Genomic DNA, 26702 nt, shown 5'->3' on the forward strand with positions numbered 1-26702 from the left:
CATCGATATAATAACAACCCTTGCTACTTTTTTTTATATATTTCCATTGTACAGCACTTTTCTACAATTTTATTATATGTATAGATAATAATTAGATACCTAAGTAGGTGGTCTAGTACCAATTGAAAACGTAACTTTCGTAATAAATCTGCTTTACTCGTATTTTTTATGCTCTGAAGTTAGTGCTGTAATGTTGAAACATTGTCAAATATAATTTTGTAAACGGTGTCAACCCTGACACCACCAAATTCTCGAGGAATATGTTAGTGTATAGTTGGCTAGGTGTATTGTAATCGTTAGGGAGAGAGTGAATCGGTTATATGATTGCGTAACTGCTTGGTGAAGCAATAATTATGCGTAGCGCAATCAATTCATACGCAAGGAATGTTTTAAGACCATATAAGTGGTGTATTTTAGTACCTAACCAAATATTTACTATTAGTAATACAGCTAATAAGAAATAATTAAATGCCTGTTGAAGTTTAATAACTGGAAATCTTCTTTTTATTCATTAAGAATATTTATTAGTACCTAGGTACTTAGGTAGATAGATAGATACAATCCATTTTCCTTTTAGATAAATAAACAAACCTTTTCTTAGAGACGCTCAAGTGAAGCTACCTACCCTTATACAAGTAAATAAAACCGGCCAAGTGCGAGTCAGACTCGCGCACTGAGGGTTCCGTACTAGGATATTTTTTCCAATATTTTGCATGATAAATCAAAAACTGTTATGCATAAAAATTAATATAAATCTGTTTTAGAATGTACAGGTACAGCCCTTTCATATGATACCCCACTTGGTATAGTTATCTTATTTGAATTGAAACACATTTTAATTTTTTTTTACATGATATAACCACAAATTCGCGCTTTTCAAATTTATTCCTGTATTTGTAGTAAGTATAAGGCCCACCTACCTGCCAAATTTCATGATTCTAGGTCAACGGGAAGTACCCTATAGGTTTCTAGACAGACACGACGGACAGACAGACAGACAGACGACAGAGTGATCCTATAAGGGTTCCATTTTTCCTTTTGAGGTACGGAACCCTAAAAAACAACGTGATACAAATGAAAAAGCGATGCGATGATATCGTGGTACAAAAAATAAAAAGATTTAGCAACAACTGAAGCGCCCGGAAAAGCGCGTCGTTTTTCCTCAGAAAAAATTCTGCGACAGCTAAAGAAAAATAGATTATTTTAGTATATCGATTCCTTCTTCCTTTAGCTTGCCCCTTTTGATTGCACTAGCATTAGGTATTATCTTCACTATTCCGTACCGCTACATCTTGTCCTCGACCTTCCATGGATTTTCCTTGTCTACCTCTACCTGCCAGTGGTTTCAACCAACCGCCACTTTCCTATCCACAAATTATAAGGATCCTAAACAAATACACCAACCACCAACAAAATATTATTTTCCCTATTTTACACAAATGATACAAAAAATCAGAAAATAACTGATTACGAGTAAAGGACCGTGGCTAAGCTATTTAAAGTCGTACCTACTCCTAGCACAAGCCTGACGCTTAGTTGGAGAGGAAAGGGGAATATTAGTCATTTAACATGGCTAATATTCTTTTAAAAAAAATAGCCTGAAGAATAAGTATAGAAAACATTGTAATGCCAAAACTCCATGGCAAAGTTTGTTTGCTCTCCAATTCGGGTCTAAAAGGAATTCCAATGCTTTTAGGATTCAAGCTTGTCAGGTAATGGAAAACATAAAAGTCGTGTTCACTAAGCGGCATACTTAGTATCTACGTAGGTACCTACGCTGGTTATTGCATTAAGTATAAGTAGAGTTTAAGATATTTGCATATAAGAAAATATTATAATTGGGTGTAGAGTTAGATAGATGTTTACGTTCCTACTGTTTACGTTACGTTCATAATATTTTCCATTGGAGAAGCGTTTTAAATTTGCTGAGTAACATTAAAAACACTAAAATAAGTAAGTATATAAAATAAATTATGATTATAATATATGTGTGTTTGCCACATTTGCACAAAAAACAGAAATGCGATGTAATCTTCGCGGTGTAAATTTTTACGGCTGCTCGTAAATTTGAATACCTACTCAACGTACAGTCAAGTAAAAAAAAAACTGAGTGCAATATTTACCTATTTGGTAACTGTACCCACTCTAGAGCCCTTAATAAGGGTTATTAGACTGATGGCAATAGAACGGTTACCTACTAAACGTTGTTAAACATACAGAGGTCTCCTCCTTTGCCTTTTGGATAACTTTTGTTTCAAGTTCTCATAATACGTGTCTTCTTCATATTTAGGATAAAACAATAACTTGATGATAAGTAAGCATTTTAAAAACAGTTCAACCTGAAGATATAAAATACGAAATATATCATTAGATAAAAGAATAAAAACGAAAAAGAGAAACAATTAAAAATTGTTAAAGCAAGCGTGTTCATTAAAATATTTTCTTAAAACTTCACCGTAGCAAAAATCAAGAAACCGACATTAATAAAAAGTTAATAGTTATTACATAGACGAATAATATTTGAGCTTTAAAATTTGGATAATATAATCATAATAATCAGTTAGGTTAGGTTAGTATGCGATATTACTGGACAATGGTGCAATTACTTTGGATGTATTTTAAAAAAGAATTTATGAATACTGAAATCACTTGAGCATGGTAGCATGCAAATGAATTCAAAAGTTAATCTCAAGTTTCTTTTAATATCAAACAATGAAAACTACATTAATATAATGAGACGTCATTGATTTGACAAAACAATGAATCCTTTTCGATAAATATAACACTTTTGTTACTAACTGTTCACACAAAAGCGTAATAAGGGTCAAGTGTTGGAGTTAAAGGCCCTTTGTATATAGATATTCACAAAGGGCCAATGTATAGTTACCTAATAACGGAACAGAACACAAAGCCTATTCTTCGTAAGCGTACAGATTTGTGGTTAGTGGTATTTCAGACTTCTTTTAAACTGATCATGAACTCACCAGTCTTATTAATAAATTCAAATAAAATGGAAGTTAGTGCGAAAGAGGACGATAATTAAGATACTTATTTGAATGTTAAAGATACAGAACGAAATCTTGAAGAAATAGTAGTCCCCATTAATCGTCGTCATTTAAATCTATAGACATCCCTGATTGATAATTAGGTCTTTTATAAAGAGTGCCACAGAACATGTACAGAACATAACTAAAATACTGCTTATGCCCATTAGCACCCAGTTCCTCCTCCTAGTGGTGATTAAATATAAAGCCAATCATCTATTCATCTCCTTGAGTGCCTAATTTGAAAAGAAAGATGAATAAACCACTATTATGACTATCATAAAAATTTAAACATTTTAAAAATACTCGAGCATCACTTAAATCTAGTGGAGGGACTTGAAATATTCGAATAATTATGTATGTATACTTACAGAATAATTTGTCTCTTAAAGTTTCAAGCATTCTCAACTGAGCTCAAAACTGGAATTTTTAATGGACGGATACGCATAGAAAAACACTGGTCAAACTAGATTCACATTTACTTTATCTTGTCTCGTAAGAGTTGTTATGGATAAAAATGCCTACCTATACCTAGCTATGTTCGAGTTGCATGATATTATAGCGATGTTATATCAATAATATTAAAGAAAACTTTTGTCAATTTAGCTAGTTGCTAAATCATTGGCGTTAGAAATCAGAAGCATCCTTTTCCACATAGCGTCTGCAAAATATTTGACTTTTGTTTCTTTGGTTGCAGTTGTTTCTACTTTAAGTGATTTCTTTGCGTTAAAACTTTACTTCGAAAACAAGTGAAAAACTTTAATTAAGTAAAGTGAAACAAATAAAAACTTGGCAAAGTGAATTATGGGCAGTTTTGCATCTTGTTGTTTACCTTTATTTTAAAATCTTTTGCATGCCAGCAAAGTACTTGATGTCTGCTTTAATTCTTCAAAGGTAAAAATAACATAATATAATATCTACTTTAAAGCTACCATGATGAATGGTAAATGATTAATTGTCATCAATCATATTCATAGTAAATCATAAGGTTTCTTTAATCGGGAGACCCCTAAAATAGTCTCATATTGCGTAACTTCTTGGAACAAGTCCCGCGTTTTTTTCCATCGGAGTGTCCAATGTTTTTTGTCGCTTCTACGAACCCAAAGTAATTCGAGAGGATTCCCCGTATATTTGCAGAATTTGCCAGTAAACTGTCAGTGTTTTGGCTTCCTATTCGACGATACTGATCCGTCTGCGTATTTATGTAGATTCGTAAAGTCGCATTGCTACATGATCACTTTAATCTTCTTTTGCTTTGTTTAACTTTCTATTCTTATTTTTTAAATTTATATTCTTGTCTATAAAACTACCAACTCTTAAACCTTTTAGGTTTCAGCCCTTTGCACCTTATTTTCTGTAACTGTGATGTAAGTACCTAGGTAAGTAACTATGTAGATATACCTATCTACCTCTCAGTTACAGAAACGTCGTCTTACAAGAATTACTTATCACCCCGCAGAAATATTCAGACATGGCGCCATTTATTTTTTGTGAAGCCTAGTTTGAACCAAAGAAAGTTCTGGACTTTGTCAATTTCTGTCACTCACAACAGCAATTTCTACTCCTATGTTAGATGTTCCTACCTATCTAAGAGGTAAGAAGAATTGTCTGAGCAGTTTTTACCTAGGTAGGTAGGTATGTACTAGGTCCCTACTTTAAAGTGAAAAATGCTGAATAGCTGTCTAGGTATCTGATGTTACCTACTTTTAATATCCTACAGATTGTTTAATTGGACTATCTATCGCATCAATAGGTATATAGTACTTGTTATGTGTTTTTTTAACAAGGGGCCTATTACTTCTTAATGGTTATTATTTACATAAACTGATAATTAAAATTGTATGGCTTTAACACTTAATATAGGACTTTATCCGTTTTATTAGCATTGCATTTTGGCATCACAGCATTTGTGTAGTCATCATCCGCCCACTCAGTATTGTTCCTCATACGTAGGTTCAAACGGTTCTAAACATTGATTTATCAAACGTTTGGTATCAATAACATTAGGTACCTAGATACCTGATGTTTATTTAGGTGACTAGGTAGGTCCTCCTTACTCGTACGTAACAGATGATCTACTTAACCTACTTAATTGATTTATTGATCGCCTACTCAAAAATAAAAGCTAACCTGATATAGGTACTAATATTTAAGCATATGCAAATACTTTAACTAGAATTCAGGTAGTAACGAAATATTGTTCTAATAACACCAAGTTACCAAGGTAAGAGTCAATATAACTGACAACCTACCTATAATATTATTTTGGTTTTGTACTATAGCTAGGTTTAGGGCTATGTTATTGTTGGTCACGTAGGCCCGAGAGCGAGAGTTCCGATGTTTGGGTGAGGAGATGGATAGAAGAGTTCAGATAGATGTTGGAGCAAGACGGAAGAGTGGCGTGACAACAAAAACAAAGATGGCGACGCCGGGTGCCGGTCGAACCGGTCGACTCGGGCCACGTGTTCTGCGGCGTAGAATCGCTCACGTACAATGTTTGTCAACAAATGCCCTATGAAGGTCAGTCGCGAAGGGTTGGGAAGACAAAGGACTCGCTGTTGCATAACGACATGCACAGAAAAAGTTCATGCAAAAGGAAGTGTTTCTACCGGTTCTGGTTAGTAGGTAGTACTGCAGCGTTAATGACTTCTTTTGAATGGTTTTTGTAAAACCTTCTTTTTTCTTTTGTAGTAGGAACCAAGTTCTTCAAGTTTTTACTTACATAACGAATTTCTTTTGGTTTATTATGTGGATCTTAGATTCCTACTTATTTTATGTCTCTTTTACCTACTAATACACATACATTTATTTGTACCTATTGCTTTTGTTTACTTAAGCATGGCATTGTAGTTTCACCTAAGTAGGCATCTGTTTAATTTGTTTCTAAGTGGCTTATTGCTGATGTGAGAATTCAAACAACAAAGTTATTTTAAAGGTGTGTGACTTACCTATAGATAAACAGGTAGGTACTTACGTTACCTAACCTAGGCACCTAGTTAAAGAAACCATGTCCTAAAGCGTATCTAAGATGATGCAATGACTGGAAAATGGTAAACAACGATTGAAAATTGGCATCACGTGATTATAAATAACTTGTAAGCACTTTAAAATTATTCCTATTCTTTGTGAAGAGTAAACGAAACATCTGGTTTCTATATGCGTACTAAAAGCTCTATGAATATACTACACCATCGATGGATAAAGAAAAAATAAACGAAAAAAAAAATGTAAACACGTCAGTGGTGCGAGCGAGTACGCATGCGCTGGCGAGAGGCCACACGACAACGACGCACTCGGGCGAGGGGGTGCGGTGCGGAGCGCGGGGTGGCGGGGCGATGTGCGCCGCACGGAGCCAGGCCGGCAACTCCTCAGTTGGATTTCAGAACATCGAACGGGCGGGCGTGTAGGATGGATCGCTAAGACACCAGTAGTTTTTTTTCATTCCGCCTTCTAGCAGTGTTTGTTTATTACCTTCCGGCACATTTTCCGTAAATCCTTCTCGACGGTGGTGCTTTTATTTTTATAAGTTTAGCGTGTTAATTGTTTCAATCTGGTCTCAAAGCGCCGCGTTCCGATTTCACGTCGAGAAGGCAGCCGCACAAGTTTGAAAGCGGCTTTTTGAGAGTAGTACCACCTACTCATAATTTTGTTATCGCTGTTAACAACGCATCAGGCAAAATCAAAATGGTGAAGAAGATTGATAGTGAAGAGAGTGTAGATAGTGGTGAGTAAATATTTTGATTGCTTTAGTAAACTGTTATAGAACATGGTTCCATAACTGGTTGTAAATGTTGTTCAACCGTTAGTTATAGTAGTTCATACTATTCAGCTCATCATCAGTGCCACATTACATCTAAAGAATGTTACAAAATAAATGAATTACTTACTTAAATTATAACAGTATGATTTTGCTTGTCATTCTTATCAAGTAGAAAAAATGAAGGTAGTTACAAAATGTAGTTTTTCAACCATAACAGCTTTTCAAAATTGCTTATATATAATTGAGTAAGTAAATAGCTAGAAATTGGTGTTTTCAGTTTTTATATAAAAGAAGAAAAGAAACAGTTACAGTTATTCTAAGACCTCAAGATTTTTTGTTTAGTCAGATCAGATGTAGGTATTGCATCATTGAAATATGAGTAATACCTACTTTTGTTGTTATTTAATTATGAAGTCACATACATAGTTACGTGATTTTCTTATTACTTATATTACTAATTGAAATATCAGCACACTGTTAAATTAATTTACATCTATATTTATCATTTCCTACCATTTCCTACATTTTTCATTATAATTTTTTCTATGCATAATTCTGGGGGCCTGTATCGATTTTCGGCACGGCTATACCGGTTCTCCAATAGAATTGTAACTATCCCCTATAGAAGCCTCCCATCCCAATATTCCCAATCTAGAATGTATAAACTAAAATAAACCTTCTGGAAATCGTATAGGATCTTCTCTAACTCAGATCCTGTGAAGATCTCAATGTCTTAACTATTACGGATTTATTGTATTTGTACCTAAATTGCGTATTAGCAGTTGCACATTATTTGCATCATAACACTGACCAATCCTAACAAAGAGTTATTCACGGAATTTTATGGACGAACGGTGACGCGACATTTATTGTATTTATTGATTACCTAACTGCTTGATCTATTAATTCTAAAATCAGTTGTTCAATGCCAATATTTAAATTCTAAAGTTAAAAATTCGTTTTTAAAGGCTTTTCATTTTTAGCCATAATTATGATTAAACTGTATATATAGGACAATCCAGAAGGATCGTAGATAAAACTTTTGTTAATATCAACTGTTTAAGGAATTGACAGAACTAAAACCAACCGCAATGTTACAAGGGCGGTTTGATTTTTAGTTCCATTAACTTCTTTTTCTTCTATTTGTTGTTTGTGTTGCTTTCTAAGAGAAAGCATGAAAAAAAAATGATGGGTTTATTTAGAGTATTTTTATCCTCTTAGATTTAAACCCATCTATTTTAGTTAATTAAAATATAATTGATATAAATTCTGCCATCCATTCCTCTAGCTATCTGTGAATAATGAGGGTTTATGAGTTTTGTCAATTCAATGCCTCGTGTCCAATAAATTTGCATAAACAAAAATAAAGAAAGAATACAAAAAGACTATTGTACTCGCATGAGTGATAAGATGCGAAAACAACTTTTTATATTTCTGTAACGCTCTGATAAACTTTTTGTATTCATATTGTAATTATTATCATTTCAAAAATAAACAGGCTTTATCATTTCCGCCACGAATCTACCTAGTTCATGTTATTGTTCAGATTTGTGGCATTATATAAGTTTTTTGACTAATGTATAATACTAAAAAATTTTGAAACCACCTACCTAATCACCTTATAAATTCTAGCTAGGTAGTTTACATGGTTATACCTAGTAATATTAAGTTAAACACTTTAGTGTAATTTGATCTTCACTGAATTTGTACTAGTAAAATCACTTGCACAAACACAAATTTTCAAACTCGTATTTTTTTGGATCTGGCGATTAAATTTCATATCGGTTCATATAACAACTGACTTCACAATTTCTGTATTCAAACTTTATAAAAACTGATTCTTCTAAGTCTTGTAACATCATTATCATCAAGAGAAAAATGTAATGAATGTGTTAAATAGATTTTGAAATATTATGTGTGTGTAGTTTTATAGTGAAACAGTGGGTTTAAATAAAAAGAGCAAATCAGTATAATCGCCCAAATTTATTATATCACTTCACTAAACACACTAATACAAATCACTCATTGCTTTATTACTATTGTTACTTTGTTACTATTTATATAATTTACACTTGTTTACACAAATGGACATAGTTTCAGCTTACAATGCGTACGATAGAACAATAATCCATAATAATGAGCTCGCATAGCTTTATATGGCGTTATCCCCACCGAAGGGATTCGGCAGTGGTGGCGGAGTTGCGTTCGGCTGTCAATGGCGCTGGCGTTGATTGGCTGTCACGGCGGCAGTAGGCTATGATTGGCCGTCTTGGCGGTTATCGGCTGTAACAGGCGGTGATTGGCCAGCTCGGCTTGACTCGGATAGTCTGGTTGGCGTTGGCGCGTTGCGATTGGCTGAGGCGGCGTGGCGTTACATTCGGCCGTCCTGAAACAATGAATTGCTCCCGCAATGGGAAAATGCTTGGTTAGCTTTCTGGTAGACAATAGCTCAACAAGGTCTTCGGTTTCAAGTTATTTATCGGAACAGTTAGCACTGTTGGATATAAGAGCCGTAGGCGCTGTGATATGGCTTTAAAGAGTCTGCTCAGGCATGTACAAGCTTCGTAGCCTCGAAACCCCTTAACACTTCGAGTTCTCTTAATGCCTACCAGCTTGGTTACGAAAATGAACCTGAGTAAATGCTATCAGTGTTTACTTCTATCGCAATGCTTGTGGGAACTTGCCACTAAATAACTAAATTCCTTTGTTATAATTAAATGAAATATTAATTTTGTCAGTTACATTAGTTAGCTTTATCCTATCGCTTGCTATCCTTTACCGAGCATTTGCCTTGTTACGCATAACCATCCCGAGTTCGCTAATTTTACATTAATAGTAACATGGCATCGTGACCTAGGTAAATACCAAATTATGGATATCACATTCATTGAGAGTATTGTCAGTAGTCCAAATAATATCAGTTAACAGTTTGTCCAATCATTTTATTCGCAGTTTCGCTAGGACCTGTGGCACAACGCGTTTAACATGGTCTGGTTAGTGCTTGGATTGGCTTGACTAGGCACTTGACTCGTGGTAGTATCATGGAGGTCAAAACATACCTAACTATTAATCAGTCGACACTCGGAAACTCTAAAATGTCTACTAGTAAAAGCATTCTTATGCTCACTTTATAAGTTTACTAGGATGTCCAAATAAGGCAAATTATGTATGATATTCTACGAAACTGATCGTTTTCGGCTAATAACAAATTTTGCAAAAGCATCTGTAATAATCAAATTGTACCTACACTACTGATGAGCGATATCCTTTCGCTGTCTTACAAAATGGTTTTACAAAATGTGGTCAGTATGAACTCTACAAAATTTTAATCCAATGCCATTGGTCTGTGATCTAAACTGCAATCTTATCTACTTTAAAACCAAGACGAAACAAAAGAACATTATTTAATTTATAAATTATTATCGTTTTCAGTTGTACTGTTTTTCCACGTTTTACTTTAGAGACATTTTTGAAAGAAAAACCGTCAACAGACTGGCTTGTAGAAAGGAAAATAGCTTGTAAATAGCTTCTCGTGAAGCTGTGAATGCTATTACTCTGACTTGAAAAGGAATCTCACTTAAATCCTTGCAGGGAGATCTCTCAACGAGCAACGAGATGAAAGTACTCCTATCGAAAGTAAAACTTGGCTATTGAAATTAAAACTTGGCTACCGAAAGTAAAACTTGGCTACCGAAAGTAAAACTTGGCTACCGAAAGTAAAACTTGGCTACCGAAAGTAAAACTTGGCTACCGAAAGTAAAACTTGGCTACCGAAAGTAAAACTTGGCTACCGAAAGTAAAACTTGGCTACCGAAAGTAAAACTTGGCTACCGAAAGTAAAATTTGGCTACCGAAAGTAAGACTTGGCTACCGAAAGTAAGACTTGGCTGCCGAAAGTAAGACCTGGCTGCCGAAAGTAAGACCTGGCTGCAGAAAGTAAGACCTGGCTGCAGAAAGTAAGACCTGGCTGCAGAAAGTAAGACCTGGCTGCAGAAAGTAAGACCTGGCTGCAGAAAGTAAGACCTGGCTGCAGAAAGTAAGACCTGGCTGCAGAAAGTAAGACCTGGCTGCAGAAAGTAAGACCTGGCAGCAGAAAGTAAGACCTGGCAGCAGAAAGTAAGACCTGGCAGCAGAAAGTAAGACTTGGCTGCAGAAAGTAAGACTTGGCTGCAGAAAGTAAGACTTGGCTGCAGAAAGTAAGACTTGGCTGCAGAAAGTAAGACTTGGCTGCAGAAAGTAAGACTTGGCTGCAGAAAGTAAGACTTGGCTGCAGAAAGTAAGACTTGGCTGCAGAAAGTAAGACTTGGCTGCAGAAAGTAAGACTTGGCTGCAGAAAGTAAGACTTGGCTGCAGAAAGTAAGACTTGGCTGCAGAAAGTAAGACTTGGCTGCAGAAAGTAAGACTTGGCTGCAGAAAGTAAGACTTGGCTGCAGAAAGTAAGACTTGGCTGCAGAACGTAAGACTTGGCTACTGTCTTCACTTCGGCATCTATGTAATTCCGAAAACAGTTCACGATTGAATTTAGGTAATACAGGATCATCAGTCAAATAACAGTTTTCTATTCCATTCCTATTCCCTACTATGTAAGCTACATAACCAGGCAGGCATACTAACACCAACTGAACTCAAGATATTATGTAAAACGTCAGTCTAGTCGGCTTAGTGAAAATTCTTACGGTACGTCCGGTCCACCTGACTAACAATGAACGGCACAAAGCTATATCATGGTTATAATTAAAAGTGCCACTTGAACTTTCTACTTACATTATGATTGGACCGACAATCTTAAGGTAGAATGATGAAATTGACTCGATTGAAAGCTTGTTGGCAAAAGTACGTAACATACATGCTGCCTACAAGCACTACTTTTTTTCTAAAATGACAAAAGCATTATCAAAATCATAAGGATATCTAACTGGTAATAGTTATTATTACGTTTCCTCCAAGTGCCCAATTCTGCCTACATTACACTACCTATTTGTATTTACTCATACGCTGTGCCACTGGCTTGTATATTATACGAGACAGTTCCAAAGCCGTGAGTAAGATCTACTTACTATGCTCTCAATCATTCAAAGAATGTGATTTAAACTACAAGTTACAACACGTACAGACTTCATAAACACTAACTTTTAGTAAAAATAAAAGAACAGTCATACCATACAGCATAAACGCTTAACAGCGCTTATGTCACCCCAAATAGGCAACAATGCGGCGGCTTATAGATACCCATTGGCTGCAACCCTGCATTGTTAGCGCGCCACGATGTGGTGCCTCGCAGTGACGCGCTCGGCATCAGGCACACAGCACACAGCAAAGCATCAGTGGTGACCATCGTAGGCGATGACGTTTGCACTTCACGAACTCACCAAAAATTCCGAGAAAAGAAAGATAAACACAATATTATTGTTTGACTACAAGTAGCTCCCAGTCGATTTATAAAGTACGTCTGCCCCAATTATGAAGATCTATATTCATATTACATAACAATCATATAACCACATGAAAATCAATTTCACAAGAAACTCAAAAGTGAACATCATAAAACAATTCGATTTTACATTCAAATTGCGATCGCCATGCTATATGCAAAACTGGGTTTGAGCACACTGAAAGTGTTCATCAACCGATTCTGACGTAAATGATATTATTGTACCCTTAAAAATAATTTACAGGTACCCCACACGTACCCCGTGTTGTCTGTATGACTGCAGCGGGAATATCACCGACGACGCGAAAAAAATAACCTTAAAGGTTTATAGAACCTTATACTATAACTGAGCCTTGTGCAAATAAAAACACTAATAGCGTCAAAGCTTGTTTCTGGAAAACTTCTGGTTGAAATTTGCGGGTAGTCTGAGAACTATTGTTACCATCCGATATACTAGATCTTTTTTTTTTAATTAATTCCTGATCAGTATGTATTTGTGTCAGTTCATAACCACTCAACAATTTTAACCGATTTTGATAAATGATACGTCATTCGTCTTGATGGCGTGTGTGTCAATGGGTATATAAAATTCTTTAAACAATCAATGTGGTGGATTTTATACGATTTAATGTAAGAGCCGAAAAATATGCAGCGCAAACTGCAGTCGGGAGTTTTTATTTTTTATTATTTAACTTATTGAATTACTTGTTAACTTTTTCGTACCGGTAGCACTTGGTCATAATTTCCACATACTGGAAAGCACTACTACTAACCCACTAAGTACGTTTTCTAGAATTAAACTGCGAATTCAAATTGCGGGTATCTCGGCGAGATGCAACGTGAAAAGTGGATGGTTGAGCGGGTTTTTACCTGATTCGATAAAAAGTTGACTAAATCAATCGGTTGCAATTTTAGCATTAGTATTCACCGCCATTATTTTATCAGTTATATATATACAATACGTGTATTTTTGTTAGGAAAACTATAAATAAAACAATACACACAAATATCACATTTACAAAAATTAAAACTAAAACTCGTCGAGCTAGTTACCTTGCCTTACCCAAAACTAGAACAATTTATGGCAGAAAAACCCTTATCTATGAAGGAGCTAAACTGTACATCAAAATACCTGCACACATAAAAAATGTACACTCATTCAATCCATTTAAAACTGAATTAGCTGCTCACACTATGAGTAATGCGAATTACTTCAACAAATGCGCTGAATGAGTACTTAATTAAATGGCGAATATTGTAAACTTTATTTTCTTAGAATTAAGTTCTTATGTAAATGACTTTTTTTGTTTTTATGAGAATTAAACATCTTTAAACCTAAACCTTTATTTGACGGTCAGATATGCCACAAATTACAGTTATATTTATCTTCAGCTATCACTCAAACCATTCACTATCCGCGAGCGTATAATGACCACCTATCATAACCCGCGTGCTCTAATACTAATTTCATAACCTCAAACAGGGTGTTACAACAGGGTGGTGGGGGTCAGTAGAGGTTACAAACACGATCAACCTCATTACACTATGCATCAATATCATTAAAAACGGGATTATTTGAAATGGAATAATGGATGGATCATACCTCAGTTATTACGCGTAGAAGTTGAGGGTAGGTTGCCATCGGGCGTAGAAACCATGCACGCTGCAGATGAATGTACCTCCGGTTCAAAACTCTTCTAAGGACCTTCCGGGCCCCAGAAGTGGACGATCTTCATTGTCGCTTGATTTTTACACGATGATTCGTTTCATCCTTGCGGATGAACAAAGTAGATGGCATGTCTTTGCCGACTCGTTAATTGGCGCGATTATGCATCATAACTTTCTTTATTAATCCCACTTCTGAGATGAAACAGTGGGTTTAAATAAAAAGAGCAAATCAGTATAATCGCCCAAATTTATTATATCACTTCACTAAACACACTAATACAAATCACTCATTGCTTTATTACTATTGTTACTTTGTTACTATTTATATAATTTACACTTGTTTACACAAATGGACATAGTTTCAGCTTACAATGCGTACGATAGAACAATAATCCATAATAATGAGCTCGCATAGCTTTATATGGCGTTATCCCCACCGAAGGGATTCGGCAGTGGTGGCGGAGTTGCGTTCGGCTGTCAATGGCGCTGGCGTTGATTGGCTGTCACGGCGGCAGTAGGCTATGATTGGCCGTCTTGGCGGTTATCGGCTGTAACAGGCGGTGATTGGCCAGCTCGGCTTGACTCGGATAGTCTGGTTGGCGTTGGCGCGTTGCGATTGGCTGAGGCGGCGTGGCGTTACATTAGACTTGATCAGAAAATGTAGATTTCAAACCTGTAATTTATACCTGGAAAGTGTACAATTTCATACGATTTACTGTGACTTATGAGAACTCGATTTCATAACAATCTGTCTAGCAACAATCAATTACTAATTTAGAAATCTAAGTGATAATTGACAGAAAAGCAATTTAATTAGAAAACGTGCTGATAACATCCGAGTAATCTAAAAGGATTTTTTAGGATTTACTATATGCAATTAAAGAAAACTTGAATTTCGTAATAATTGACTACAGACCTATTTATCTGTAATCTAGTCAAACATAACTGTTGTTATAGGAAGCAAATATTATTGGACAGGAATGAAAAACAAGTAAATTAACATGGAAAACCTTTTAACTTAAACGGTTTTTATTTATCCACAGAATGACTAGCTATATTATGCATAATCAGTGGATGCCCGGCTATGGTTTATTTTAGCATTATCCTTGCAACATCTGGATTAAAGGTCTAGAACCATCGATGTATGGAATTTAGAGTTACATTCTATGGGAGCATCTGGATAAGTTATAAAAGACTGGGTATCAAGAATATTATACTCAATCGGCAGCTTTGTGCCCATTTCTTTCAGTTGACCAAATAAAATATTTAGATTTTAGGTGGGCATTACACTGGAGGATTATGAACCTGGAGTTCATAATGTTGAAATGTCATTGGAACAAAATTTGTATTCACAATGCTTTATAACAATTGATGCATTTGATACAGTAAAAAGAAATACGAAAGTGTAGCTAAACAAAACTGTTTATTAAAATACCGAATCGAGAACCTGATACTTTGTTATGAATTCTGTTAAAAAGAAAGCAATTTGATTCTGTTTGTTTCGTGGTCTGTATAGAATTCCCACGATTCTAGCTTCACATCACATGTAAGGTTTTGTTTTTTAAGAATGCGTTTATAATTTAATGCAATTCCATTATTATACACGCTTGGATTTCAACATGGCCGCTGGAGCGCGTCGCCCCGGAGCGTTCATTGCCAAGGTCACCTAACATCAAACTGCGCAGCTTGGGTATACAGTAACTATGTAACTATACAGCACCATGTAAACAGACAATATAAAGCCATAGTATCTATCTAGATGTAGCTTTATGGACAAAAACAAGGAAAAAATGTACTTGTGACACTATTTTTAGAACACCGTGACTGTAGATTGATACAGTAGTTAGGTACCTTCCTACCTTACTTTGAATTGATGAATGGAATAAGGTTAAGGTAATTGGTAACTGTAATCTATCTCTTCTTTTAAGTATTCTAGATTCAAGATTTTCTCAAAGATCAAACTGGCTTTACCTAATTGCGTTTGGTTGGGCAGTGTCAGTTACTCTAATTTTATGTTTCACTTCATTTCTGATTGGATCACTCCGATCTCTTTCTACCGCCACGCCCGTTAAGTCACTCGTAAGCTTTCATAAGAGGCCTATACCGCCCATGTTTCGGAATCTTGTAATCATTGACAACAGGCACTGTTGGCAGAAGACACCTTGAAGTTTATCGTACGCTGCACATCCGAATTGGATTCAGTGGCCAACCTCTTTCTCGATTTTTTTTGGATTGATTGCATTTATCCTTGTGTAATATGTAGACATCTTGGTTTTTCAATTTCAATTAATCTTTCTTCGACCTCGATGTTGAATTTTACAACTACGCGTTGATTGAATTCGGTCACTCGTGTCTATCAAAGCAAATCTGCGTAGCCTTGACCGTGACGGGCTTTATGGCAATTCCAATTTCAAGGCTTGGACAAACGCGACGCGTAACGACAAAGTATCCAATGAACTTCTTGTCCAACTCGAAAGCTTTAATTCAAGCAACAATTCAACTCCACACTATATTTCTTGTATAAATTGTACCTACTCGATGCCAATGTTACGTTCTTTATACTATAGAGTATCAGAACTGATTGCAATTGTCGTCACTGTACCGTACCTTCTTACCGAAACACTATAATATAGTCTTAAGACACCAGTTCCTTTTAACAAATCATCCCAGTTGCGGTCAATGATAGCTTTGCGTTGCTGTTTCTACCGCGCTTTGTATTTCCAGGCATTTAATATCGAATTACTCGCCCCTTCACCTCTCCCTCTACGCGAGCAATTTCCGAATCGATTTCTCTCATACATGGTTGCATGGGGTAGCCAATCCCCACCGCCTGCCGTTCACTGCTCATTCATAAGAAATGCATTCAATACTAATTCAATATCACCCAGAGTTACTTTACCTAGAGTAAACAATGCGTAATGATTAATGAATCACAAGTAGATAGTTATTAGGTAGATATGAACTCTTGAAATAAGCAAATGTGTAACTGAAAATTACACTGAAACTACTAAACTAAACACAAAATTATGTCTAACATGCAACTGTACCAACAGTTGTTACCGGAAAAGCTGGACCAATCATTGGTTAAGGTGGAAGCGACGGGCCTGCCCGCGAAATTCAAATTTAATTTGGTTTTTCGCAATTTGTAAACTAATACGTCAACGTAGGCTTATGGTATTTTAATTGCGACAATGGCAGTGTCATCTTCACAGGTTTGGAGGGAGAGTAAGACGGACTCTGTGGTGGCACACTTTTGGGTAGGGTTGTGTCCAGCAGGGAACGAAAACCGGCTAATTATACTTCGGTCCAATCATATATGCATAATTATTCGTTTATGCATAGTGTGAGCACAAAGTACCAAATTGTCAAACATTTCCAATCACAAAAATGCTAAAGAGAGAGAGATACGCTGAAGAGTTATTGGTGAAAACAATTATGTAAAATGACAAATGAGCCATGGACTAGGTAACTAGTGAAAGCTGTTCGTTAGCAACAAAAATAGTTCTCCCTTGCCGTGATTTCACTGAGATAACCATCTGGTTTAGTTCAGTGACAGTGCCAGACCGAGTTGGCAATTTATTTAACATTGCTCTGTATTTAGTGTTACTACTAGACTTTGATCTTAGAGAATAGTTATTACAGCGGGTTTCATTTAGAACCAATAATAAAGAAATTATCATAACTCTGTAGGTATAGACTTGCATGGAGTACACAGAATAGTAATCCGACCTGAACATGAGGCGAATTACTGCGCATTGTATAAAATAGATTTCAGCTGGGCTTGTAATTTAACTTCAGCCCTGCACAAACCGCCACGTTGCAACTTTAGATTGGACTACTTGTTTTACGATCACTGAAGTATAGCAAGAACAGTAATGTCTCCCTTATATTACCAGTCATGATTTCTGACATTCAGTAAAATTGGCACTGGACTTGCTTTTTCTTTCTCTGTCAATAATATTGCTATCTTTGTGACTCAAACGGTTATGAAACAAGAGTAAACAGAGATACTTAGATAAAATTATACTTGTGGTTTATTTGATTAAACTTGTAAGCTTCTTACGTCGTTATAATTATTATTGAACTTTACTTACGGTAACTCTTTTTAGCGCATGATAAGGGGTTTCAGGTTCGGATATGCTTCTCTAAGATCTAACTCGGAAACAGTCGCGTCTTGATTTAATAAGATGGTGATAGTAAATGAAACCATATTAAATTTTATTTATTTATTTTTCTTGTACCAAAATTGTAGTTACAAAGTTATGATAAATTAAGCTATGTACAAAGGAAATGCTTATCTCTAAAAAATTTACCTACCAAAGGGCAGTAGATATGCAATTAGAAAGTCGCTCTATTGCTCGTTTGTTAACAGCTTGAGGGTATATAAAAGTATTGAGCTCTTTATGCAGTCGATTGATTATGGCTCAACGTTAAATCAACAAACAAATTAGAAAGTAGACAATTTAGTGTCTATACAAACGGACCACACCACAAACACATTATAGCAGCTACAACTGTCAGAAGTTGTGTTTGTCGCAGCCTCAAACTACCTACAGAAAACTTGCCTTTGTGGCCACGATGTCATTTTGACTACACATTCGAAAGAGCCATTAAACGCGCATTCAAACTGAATGGAACTGCCTTTTCATAAAATGCTCCCAGTGACATTTCTCGCCACTGCACTGTGTTATACCTAATTGTTGTTGCTGTGGTTGTGACACGTCTGAAAGGACTCTAACCAAGTACCTAAGGGCACAATGTCAATACCGGAAATATCAGAGGTTTAACAACGAGTCAATTCTGTAATACAAGTTTCGACAAGTAAATTGTTTCTTAATATAATTGGTAGGTCGGTATGCTTAAATTATTTTAATTGCTTGTTTAACGTTTTGTCGAATAACTCGCTATTTCCTATTAATTTGTTTTCTTCCTTTTCCGAGCTTTTGTTTTTTAATCTTGATTCCCAAAATCCGATTTTTAATCAAGGAATTTTTTAGAACCCTAATGTAAGTTCCACGTGAACGAACTGAGTTGTTAATTAGTCTAATATTTTTAACATTACTTAAATGTTGACTTGCCAAATAAAATAAACACGTTACGTTACACCTGAAATGTTTTAACTTTTACGTAATTATCACTCTCGTACTCTCCTCCGTACCAAACTTAAACGCGACAGACCACTTCTAAAGTCGTCAATCGTCATGTAACGAATGTCTACACGAATAGCTGTTCAAATACTTTAAGCCGTTCTGAAAATTCATTAATTTTATGTAGTATTTTTTTGTTTCTAGTCCACAAACTCGTTCTGGGTAAATTTTTAATGAAATCTTGCGCAGTGGCACAAGATTTCATTAAAAATTTAACTGTGCTGCTACACTCCATCTAACATCACAATTTGTTGAAATAAATCTGACTTGATTTGCCCCCTATACGATGTAATAATCCATAGTACAAAGTAAGCTGATTCCCAATTCTGTGATAGTAAAAACGAATTCACTGACCGAGATCAGTGATCAAAGCTGTCATTTGAGACCAATATTCTCGCCTTAGGTGTCTTTATGGTCGAGCTACCCATTATAGCGATTAGAAATTTCATCGGTTCCCTAAAATGGCCGCTGTGTGTTTACCCGTCTCCCGGTCCCTTTCTTGAATGTGTGTTAGAGACAACGATATATTATTTGTCTTTGATAATATGTTTATTGAAAAGACAATCATAAAATCATTAAAAGTTTGTCATTTCAGGAATATTTGGTAATAACTGGTTGGATAGGTAGGTAACTATAGCATTTCCTCGTGATTTGTAGCATCCTCCTTCAAAGCATTATGCTTTTTAAGTCTTTTACCAGTACTGATACCTAATTGGAATCAGTTTTTTTTGGTTAGGTTAGTGAGTCATCCGAAGGTTTTCTAAAATTTGAATTTCTTAAACTTAAATCCATAATATTATGTTGTGAGCTTTAATGACTTTTATGTAGGTACTTATCAAAATTCGTTCCACGTAGACAAACCCGAACGGATATTATAATTATTTATTATTCACGTCGCTTCCTCACGTATTTTGGGTTCCTCGTAAAACACGGTTTTAGAATTAGCTTGTCTGTTTGTCCACGCTAAGGCGTAGGTGGCGCTTTTACGAATTTAGGTTTCTGTATCGCACGTTCGATGACTCGGGAAGTCAGGATTGCTTCATTAACTATGTCATTTTCCAATTATTTAAAAATTTAAACACAATCTTCACAGAACGTTTAGGTTTTTTTTCTAATTAAAGTTTTGGGGGGGTGAAATATTTCTTAGGTAAATAATTGTTAATTTAGAATTACCTATACTGTCTTTGGCGAAAACATCCAAAACTTTAAAATTCTCTCATGTTTCTGTGAATATTTTAAGGTGGTCCGTATTTCTTCCTTATTCGAATTGAGTTGCTGTATATTACTTTGATTCGTATACAATAGTCCAATAGGCGAAGTATGGGACATTCGGATTTTATTCTTGAGTTATCCAAACATCCATGGCTTAGAAAATTTTGCATAGGATTTTAGTGGCTGGCGTAATTGCTGTAGCTAGTTCTTGCTGCAGCTATACTTTTATCTAATAGACAACCCTTCTGAGCTGATTGTGATCATCACATATTGTAGCGGTCACATTGCTGTACAGCTGTGTATGGGATTTGTTCAGATGACAGCCCTATTCTTAACCGACTCTTACTGATATAATTTTGTAAACAGGAAACCAGCATGGTAGCAGGCGATTGTACGAGTGGGTGTGCCGTGCCTCCTGATTGTTACAATCGCCATTTTATTGCGCATTTGGTTTATATCCTGTGTTTTGTGGTCTCTAATGCTTTATTGGTAGCTAGACAGTATTGCGTCTTATTGCCTCGCTTTAAAAGTCAGCATTTCCGATTGGCATTTGTAGTGGTGTAATCCAAGGTTATCGGGTGTAATTAATTATTTCAAGTACAGGCTAAATTGTGCCTTAACAATTTTATGGTAGTTGCCATCGTTGAGCAAATTGTTTATTTCATTCATCGTGTGGTGATCGTGTGTGTTTTGTTCATCTCTCGACTCGCAATTCGAGGTCCTCTCGAGTTCTAACTATACGTCTAATATTTTCTAAAATCCTTTTCTTTTTCGGCTTACTATGAAATTTAGGAATATTGACACTTTTCTACCTAATACTTTGATTGTTAAAAAATATTTCTTGTTTTTTTTTTGCTGTTAAAAATAAAATTCTTGATAAAAGTAGTAGCGCGTTAAGTTTTTTTAATAACCAACCGTGAGTCTGTTCCTCTTCCATTTAAAGAACTTTAAAAACCCCTTATTTAAATGCAACAGTCATCTTGTTCCTTGATCATGATCAGTGATCATTATGCGAACGATATAGCTACATAACGAACCTTATCACACGAATACTGTTTGTTGTGACACGGAAGCAGATCTGAATAAATTGTTTTACGGAACAACACATACGAGCTCAGTCGTGGCACCTTCTATAGAATGTGAACGTTAAAACGTGTTATAAATATTATTATCATAGGTTGTTTGTCTTTGATACGTACACAAATTGGATAGTCGTGTTCACTCCATGCAGGCATAAAGACAATGTGAGCCTTGATAAGTCTTCTACTTAAATTGTTGCTTATAATGGCAAACGAAGAAACAATTTTAAAAATTCTAAAGAACAGTACCTACCAATGTGGGTTTGAAAAACAATAATTGAATAAAAATAGATTTCCCCTTGTATTTATTTACCTTGACCACGTAATAAATAAAGGTAGATACGTAAATAAATACCTACCTATCTACCTTGAATTAAATCAACTGGTGTTATCTAGTAATCAGTCATAGGCCACAGCTATTATTGGTAAAGTAAGTGATCTCTCTCTCATAATGTTGACTCTAACAGTAATAAAACCAATAAAAATGGACAGACTGAGTTAGAAAATAATTATTATAGAGATACACTAAATAATACTTTATCTATGGTTTCACTAAGTAGTTAAGTACCCACTTTCATAGACTTCAAAGAGAGTTTAAACGAACGCGTACTAAGTTATTTTGGTAGTAACGGAGTTATCTGTGGTAGTAACTACATTTTATAATATTTGTTATGGTAGAAAAATTCCTTCATATCAGCCAAAACACTGTTTACTACATCGTACGATAGTTTCATAGACCTCGAGTGACTAGAGTTGAAACGTTCGCGTAATGTGGCAGTGGGAGTGCGCATACGCACTCTGGGTGCGGCCGCGCGGGTCGTTGACCCGGCTTTGTTTGCCAACTCAGCTGCACTCGCGGCTCACGTATCCCAGCTGAATACAGAATAATACTGTCGATGACATAGCGTTCCCAATAGATCTACTTACACAAGCTGTTTGCTTTTCAAAGGGCCGATTTAGCGCGCCAGTGACTGTTTCAAAACTTTTGTTCTATTAGGACGGTGCTATTGACTGGTTAATATTGCATCGTTATTATTGCATCTTTATTATTGGTTACGTTAATGATTAGTTGGTTACTTAATTGTCTATGTTTTATGGGCATTTTGTTTCCATGTTTGCTTAGTAAGTAGTAGCTGAGTACGTTTTGTGTACCTAGGTATTTTTATTTCAATGTCGCCAAATTCATGGTGCTTTTACTAAAAGCGCAGTTTTAATTTGCAGAATTGTAAGACTGTTAATCATTTATAAAGACCGAGGGCTATTGCTGTGTGTTTATAAGTTTGAACTTTAATTTGTGGGACCAGATCATGGTCAGATAAATATTTCAAGATACATTATAGAAGATCAAATAAGCAGTTCCCTTTCATCTTTAGCTATTTATCGTCACTTTTCTTCAATCAAATATTTTATTAGTAAGTACAGATCATTGAAGTATAAATTATTTTGATCGCATCTAGATCAACTACGGCTGGTTACGGTATACAAGTCTAGATTAAAAATTTATAACACCCCCGACAAGTGAAGGTTTCAGTAACTAGAAAATAGCTGATAACTTTCAAACGGCTGAACCGATTTTCTTGGATTATAGCTAAGAACACTCTCGATCAAGCCACCTTTCAACAAAAAAATCTAAATTAAAATCGGTTCATTCGTTTAGGCGCTAGGATGCCACAGACAGATACACAGATACACACGTCAAAATTATAATACCCCTCTTTTTGGGTCGGGGGTTAAAAAAGGGTCGTTACTCGTTATACGATTATCAACATAAATCTCACTGTGATTACCAGTCATTAGCATGGATTGTCAACGGTCATTTTTGTACGTATTCAAATTCGAATTACGAACAAAGTGAAAACGTTACAATGGCGTAGCAGAAAGCGTAGGTAGGTAGTACCTACCTAGTGAGAGCTATCAGCCCGAATCAGTTACTGTTTTCAATATTATGTCGTGTCATTATTATATTTTGAAAAAGAGAAACTATAAACACATGTTTATCGCTTATTAAAATATGCCTATTGTAATTCAAGCGATAAACATGCGAGTTTTGTTCCAATTGAAACACTTATAGAATTCAGGTACGTACAATAGCTAATTAATGTCCATGAAAAATTGCAAAAGTCTGCAAGCAAAACAAACGAAGATCATTGAACGCTGGAAATGAATTTTCCAGAAAGTTCTTTATCCAATAGGTACCTGCCTACTGAAATCTTATATCAATCTCAAAATTACATCAAAATCCATTGGTGTAGAATACTAAAAACATACTAAAATATTTTTTAAGCGAAGCAAAAGATTGTTGGTCGCTGAATACTTCCAAAAGATTGCTTCAAACGATTTTTTTGTTGTGGTTTCTTAAAAAATTCTTTTCTGTAGGTAGATGCTAGATCCGAGTAGATTTTTGTTTCATGACAAGTTAAAACTGCTGCTTCAAGTTAGAGTTGAAATATAATTTCAAGCTTAACAGGGCTCTCTCCGTCACTCGTTTCATACAATCGTAGTTCCAATTTCATTTGAATATTAAGCAACTAAAGTCCATGAAATTTTGCAGACATATTCTAGAAACTAATATCTGTGTCTGTGGTGTTTTAGATTTTTTAAAAATATGTAGTTTTAAAATTACAGGGGCTCAAAGATTTGTATGTAAATTTTTAAGACCGCGTAACTTTGAAACCGAATATTTTAACATAAATCTGGAAAACCACAGACATAGATATTAGTTTCTAGAATATGTCTGCAAAATTTCATGGACTTTGGTTGTTTAATATTCAAATGAAATTGGAACTACGTTTGTATGAAACGAGTGACGGAGAGAGCCCTCTTAAGTATAATTTTTTTAGCTTACATTTTTTTAAAATAATAAGCAGGCCCCGAACCACGATAAGAAAATCCGAATTTGGAAGGAGAAAATAAACGTATCGTCATGCCCAAATTCGATGTGTATGTTCAAGCCGTTGGAATAAACTAAGAATCTTGTGTAAGGAAGTGAAAGCTGTATTAGCTAAGCTATTAGTCGGAAGGCTGACGAAGGAGCCACTCACTAGCTAAAGATAAGATAAGACCGGGTCACGCACCGCATAGATAATTTCGTTTGATAACCTCTCACAGAATAGTTAGGTATTAAGCAACATAATCTTTTAGCGTCTATAGACTTGCCAACTGCTAACTTAGCAGCCTGCAGACGATTTTTTTGCACATCTAGGTGAAGCATAGTTGGGAGTTGGGACTAGCTCAGCCCGCGACTTCGTTCACGTGGATAGGTTTTTTAAAATCTCGTAGGAACTCTTTAATTTTAAGCGATTAAAAATAGCCTGTATAGTAGTAGTAAAATGTGTTAATCCAGGGTATAATCTATCTTCGTTCTAAATTTCAGCCAAATCAAAAGATTAACAAACATACACACAAACTTTCGCCTTTATGATATTAGTTGGGATAATATTTTGACTAATTATTATATAAGACACTACTAGGAATCGGCGATGATGCGAAAAGAGGGATGGGTGTCAAACCCACTTAAAAAAATAGCTTCTTCAAAGTTTAGCTCTGACTCTGACAATGAGTTTTTAGTTGTGGCCATACTGGTGGTCTGCACAGTGCACACCATGGAATATATAGGGTGCTGTACACATATTCCTCACTACTCATGCTCAAGAATCAATACTTTTAGTAGGTACCTAGTTAGTTGATTTCCTAGCTCATCGCTCACCTTCCTTGCAAATCAGTTATGGTGGAAAGCACTCATAATTAAAAATGTTCCTCTATTTGAAAGTGGAACCATGGTAGAACTATAAGTACCTACCTAGCACATTGGAGTCGGCAGCTGACTTGTTAACATATATTTTGTAAATGGCTTTAGGGGCTCAAGTTGGATCAATAAAGGACGTAAGATCTACCGTTGTTATCCTCAGCTTTAATATTATGACCTCGTAACATTTCGACTTTACTGTTTCGGCCTCAAATCAGGGATTAATAATCAAGTGCTGATAAATTTTGTATCTGTGGCTATATGACATCACAGACCACAGACAAATAGGTACTTCTAGAGGTCGTTACTATATACGCTATATGACGTCAATTGATTGTCAAATATCATCTGATGATCAGCTGATATTTGTATTGATCAATAAATAATGTGAATTTGTGGTGTTGAATTTGTGGGGTACATTATAACTTATAAGTACATTATCATGGTCAAAATGTTTCTCAGATTTCAATAAGTGGTCAAGCATAAAGATTTATTGTTACATACCTACCTATTATGTTTCCGAGACTTTGGCTGCGTAGGTATAGGTTATTGCCCTAATAATGTCCCTAATTTTAATCTCCCATGCAAGGTCCTATAAATACCTACTCTTGCATGATAATTAAAAGTTTAAATGGGTATATAACACAAAAACGTGCTTATAAAACAAGCCAGCTTAAGCTACAAAACCAAATAAATGTACTATCCATTCCATTGAATTTCGAAGCAAGGTTGAATGGGTATTCTTCTAATTTACTCAATGTAAGGCTCAATGCTTTCAACTTTCCACCAAGCATAATTGCAGATTAGAATAAATAGCATTTTTTAACTTGTATCTTCGTTAAATCGTTTTCTTAACCAAGATGTCCTCAGGTCTTTAGTAGGGATCTCTACAAAACATGACGCTTTTGTCCAACGTCTCCCAGCGACTCGCTTGAGATGTTCGTCCATCCGAGGGTCTCCGGACGATGCGTTTTCTTAATATAATCTGTATCCTAATGAATGTTAATTGCTTGTCCTCAGGCGTCGGCCGTGGCAGTAGTCTGTCGGGGAGTGAGCGCGAAACAGAAGAGATAACGCGTGGGCCCGAGTCGTCCGCGCCGGTGCCCATCCCCGACAGCGAGGAGCTGCAGCGCCGCAAGGAAGAGGCGCGCAGGAAGCGCCGCAGGAAGAAGCGCTCCGGCAGCTCGGTGGTCACGTCATGTTTCCAAGGTAACTACCGCTGCTTGAGATGAAACACATAGATCACAGCTGGCAAAATGAATAACTCCCCGATTCAACGAACTGCAGCACAGCATGGAAGGAAGAGAGCTCAGGTAACTCGGTGGTCGTGTCTTGTTTAGAAGATACTTTTAGCTCTTTAAATGTCAGACTATGCCAGGACTCTGTCGAGACTCAGATGCCTATTCTAATGCATAAACTGAGCTGAGCAAGAGTTTCCTCTCAGACTGAGACTGGTTTAGGGCTTAGTCCATCACGCTACAAGATCAACAAGTGAGGATTGACAAACATTGAGAACATTATCTTAGTAAGTGTGACTCAGACATGTAGGTTTCCTATGTTTTCTTTCACCGTTAAAGCAAGTTTTAATTATAAATTGTACATAGCCCGAAAAGTTG

General features: G+C 35.9%; 1 protein-coding gene and 1 long non-coding RNA gene across 5 annotated transcripts in view; one reads left to right on the forward strand and one right to left on the reverse strand.

Moving 5' to 3' along the window:
• Positions 1-3505: 3505 nt before the first annotated feature.
• LOC123866839 lies at positions 3506-6283 on the reverse strand. 2 transcript variants are annotated; one of them, XR_006796264.1, is made up of 2 exons: positions 6019-6283; positions 3506-3930 (listed from the first exon to the last, which is right to left on the reverse strand). It is a non-coding gene; the product is annotated as an uncharacterized LOC123866839 (long non-coding RNA). The 2 variants fall into 2 exon arrangements; XR_006796265.1 differs by having other exon boundaries at positions 5993-6283.
• The window catches only part of LOC123866828 (MAP kinase-interacting serine/threonine-protein kinase 1-like), a 29865-nt gene continuing 7562 nt past the window's right edge, over positions 4400-26702 (forward strand). Inside the window, exons 1-3 of one of the 3 annotated variants that reach the window (XM_045908535.1) lie at positions 4400-4406; positions 22070-22077; positions 24254-24261. Coding sequence is in view for 2 of the 3 variants with exons in the window: in XM_045908533.1 (XP_045764489.1) it covers positions 5538-5661; positions 26107-26295 (313 nt within the window). In the remaining variant the exon portion in view is untranslated. Of the gene's footprint in view, positions 4407-5522; positions 5662-6407; positions 6769-22069; positions 22078-24253; positions 24262-26106; positions 26296-26702 lie in introns of those variants that run through there. The other 2 variants (XM_045908533.1, XM_045908534.1) reach the window with 2 other exon arrangements.

Source organism: Maniola jurtina, chromosome 7 (genome assembly GCF_905333055.1).
Source record: "Maniola jurtina chromosome 7, ilManJurt1.1, whole genome shotgun sequence".
Lineage (NCBI taxonomy): Eukaryota > Metazoa > Arthropoda > Insecta > Lepidoptera > Nymphalidae > Maniola > Maniola jurtina.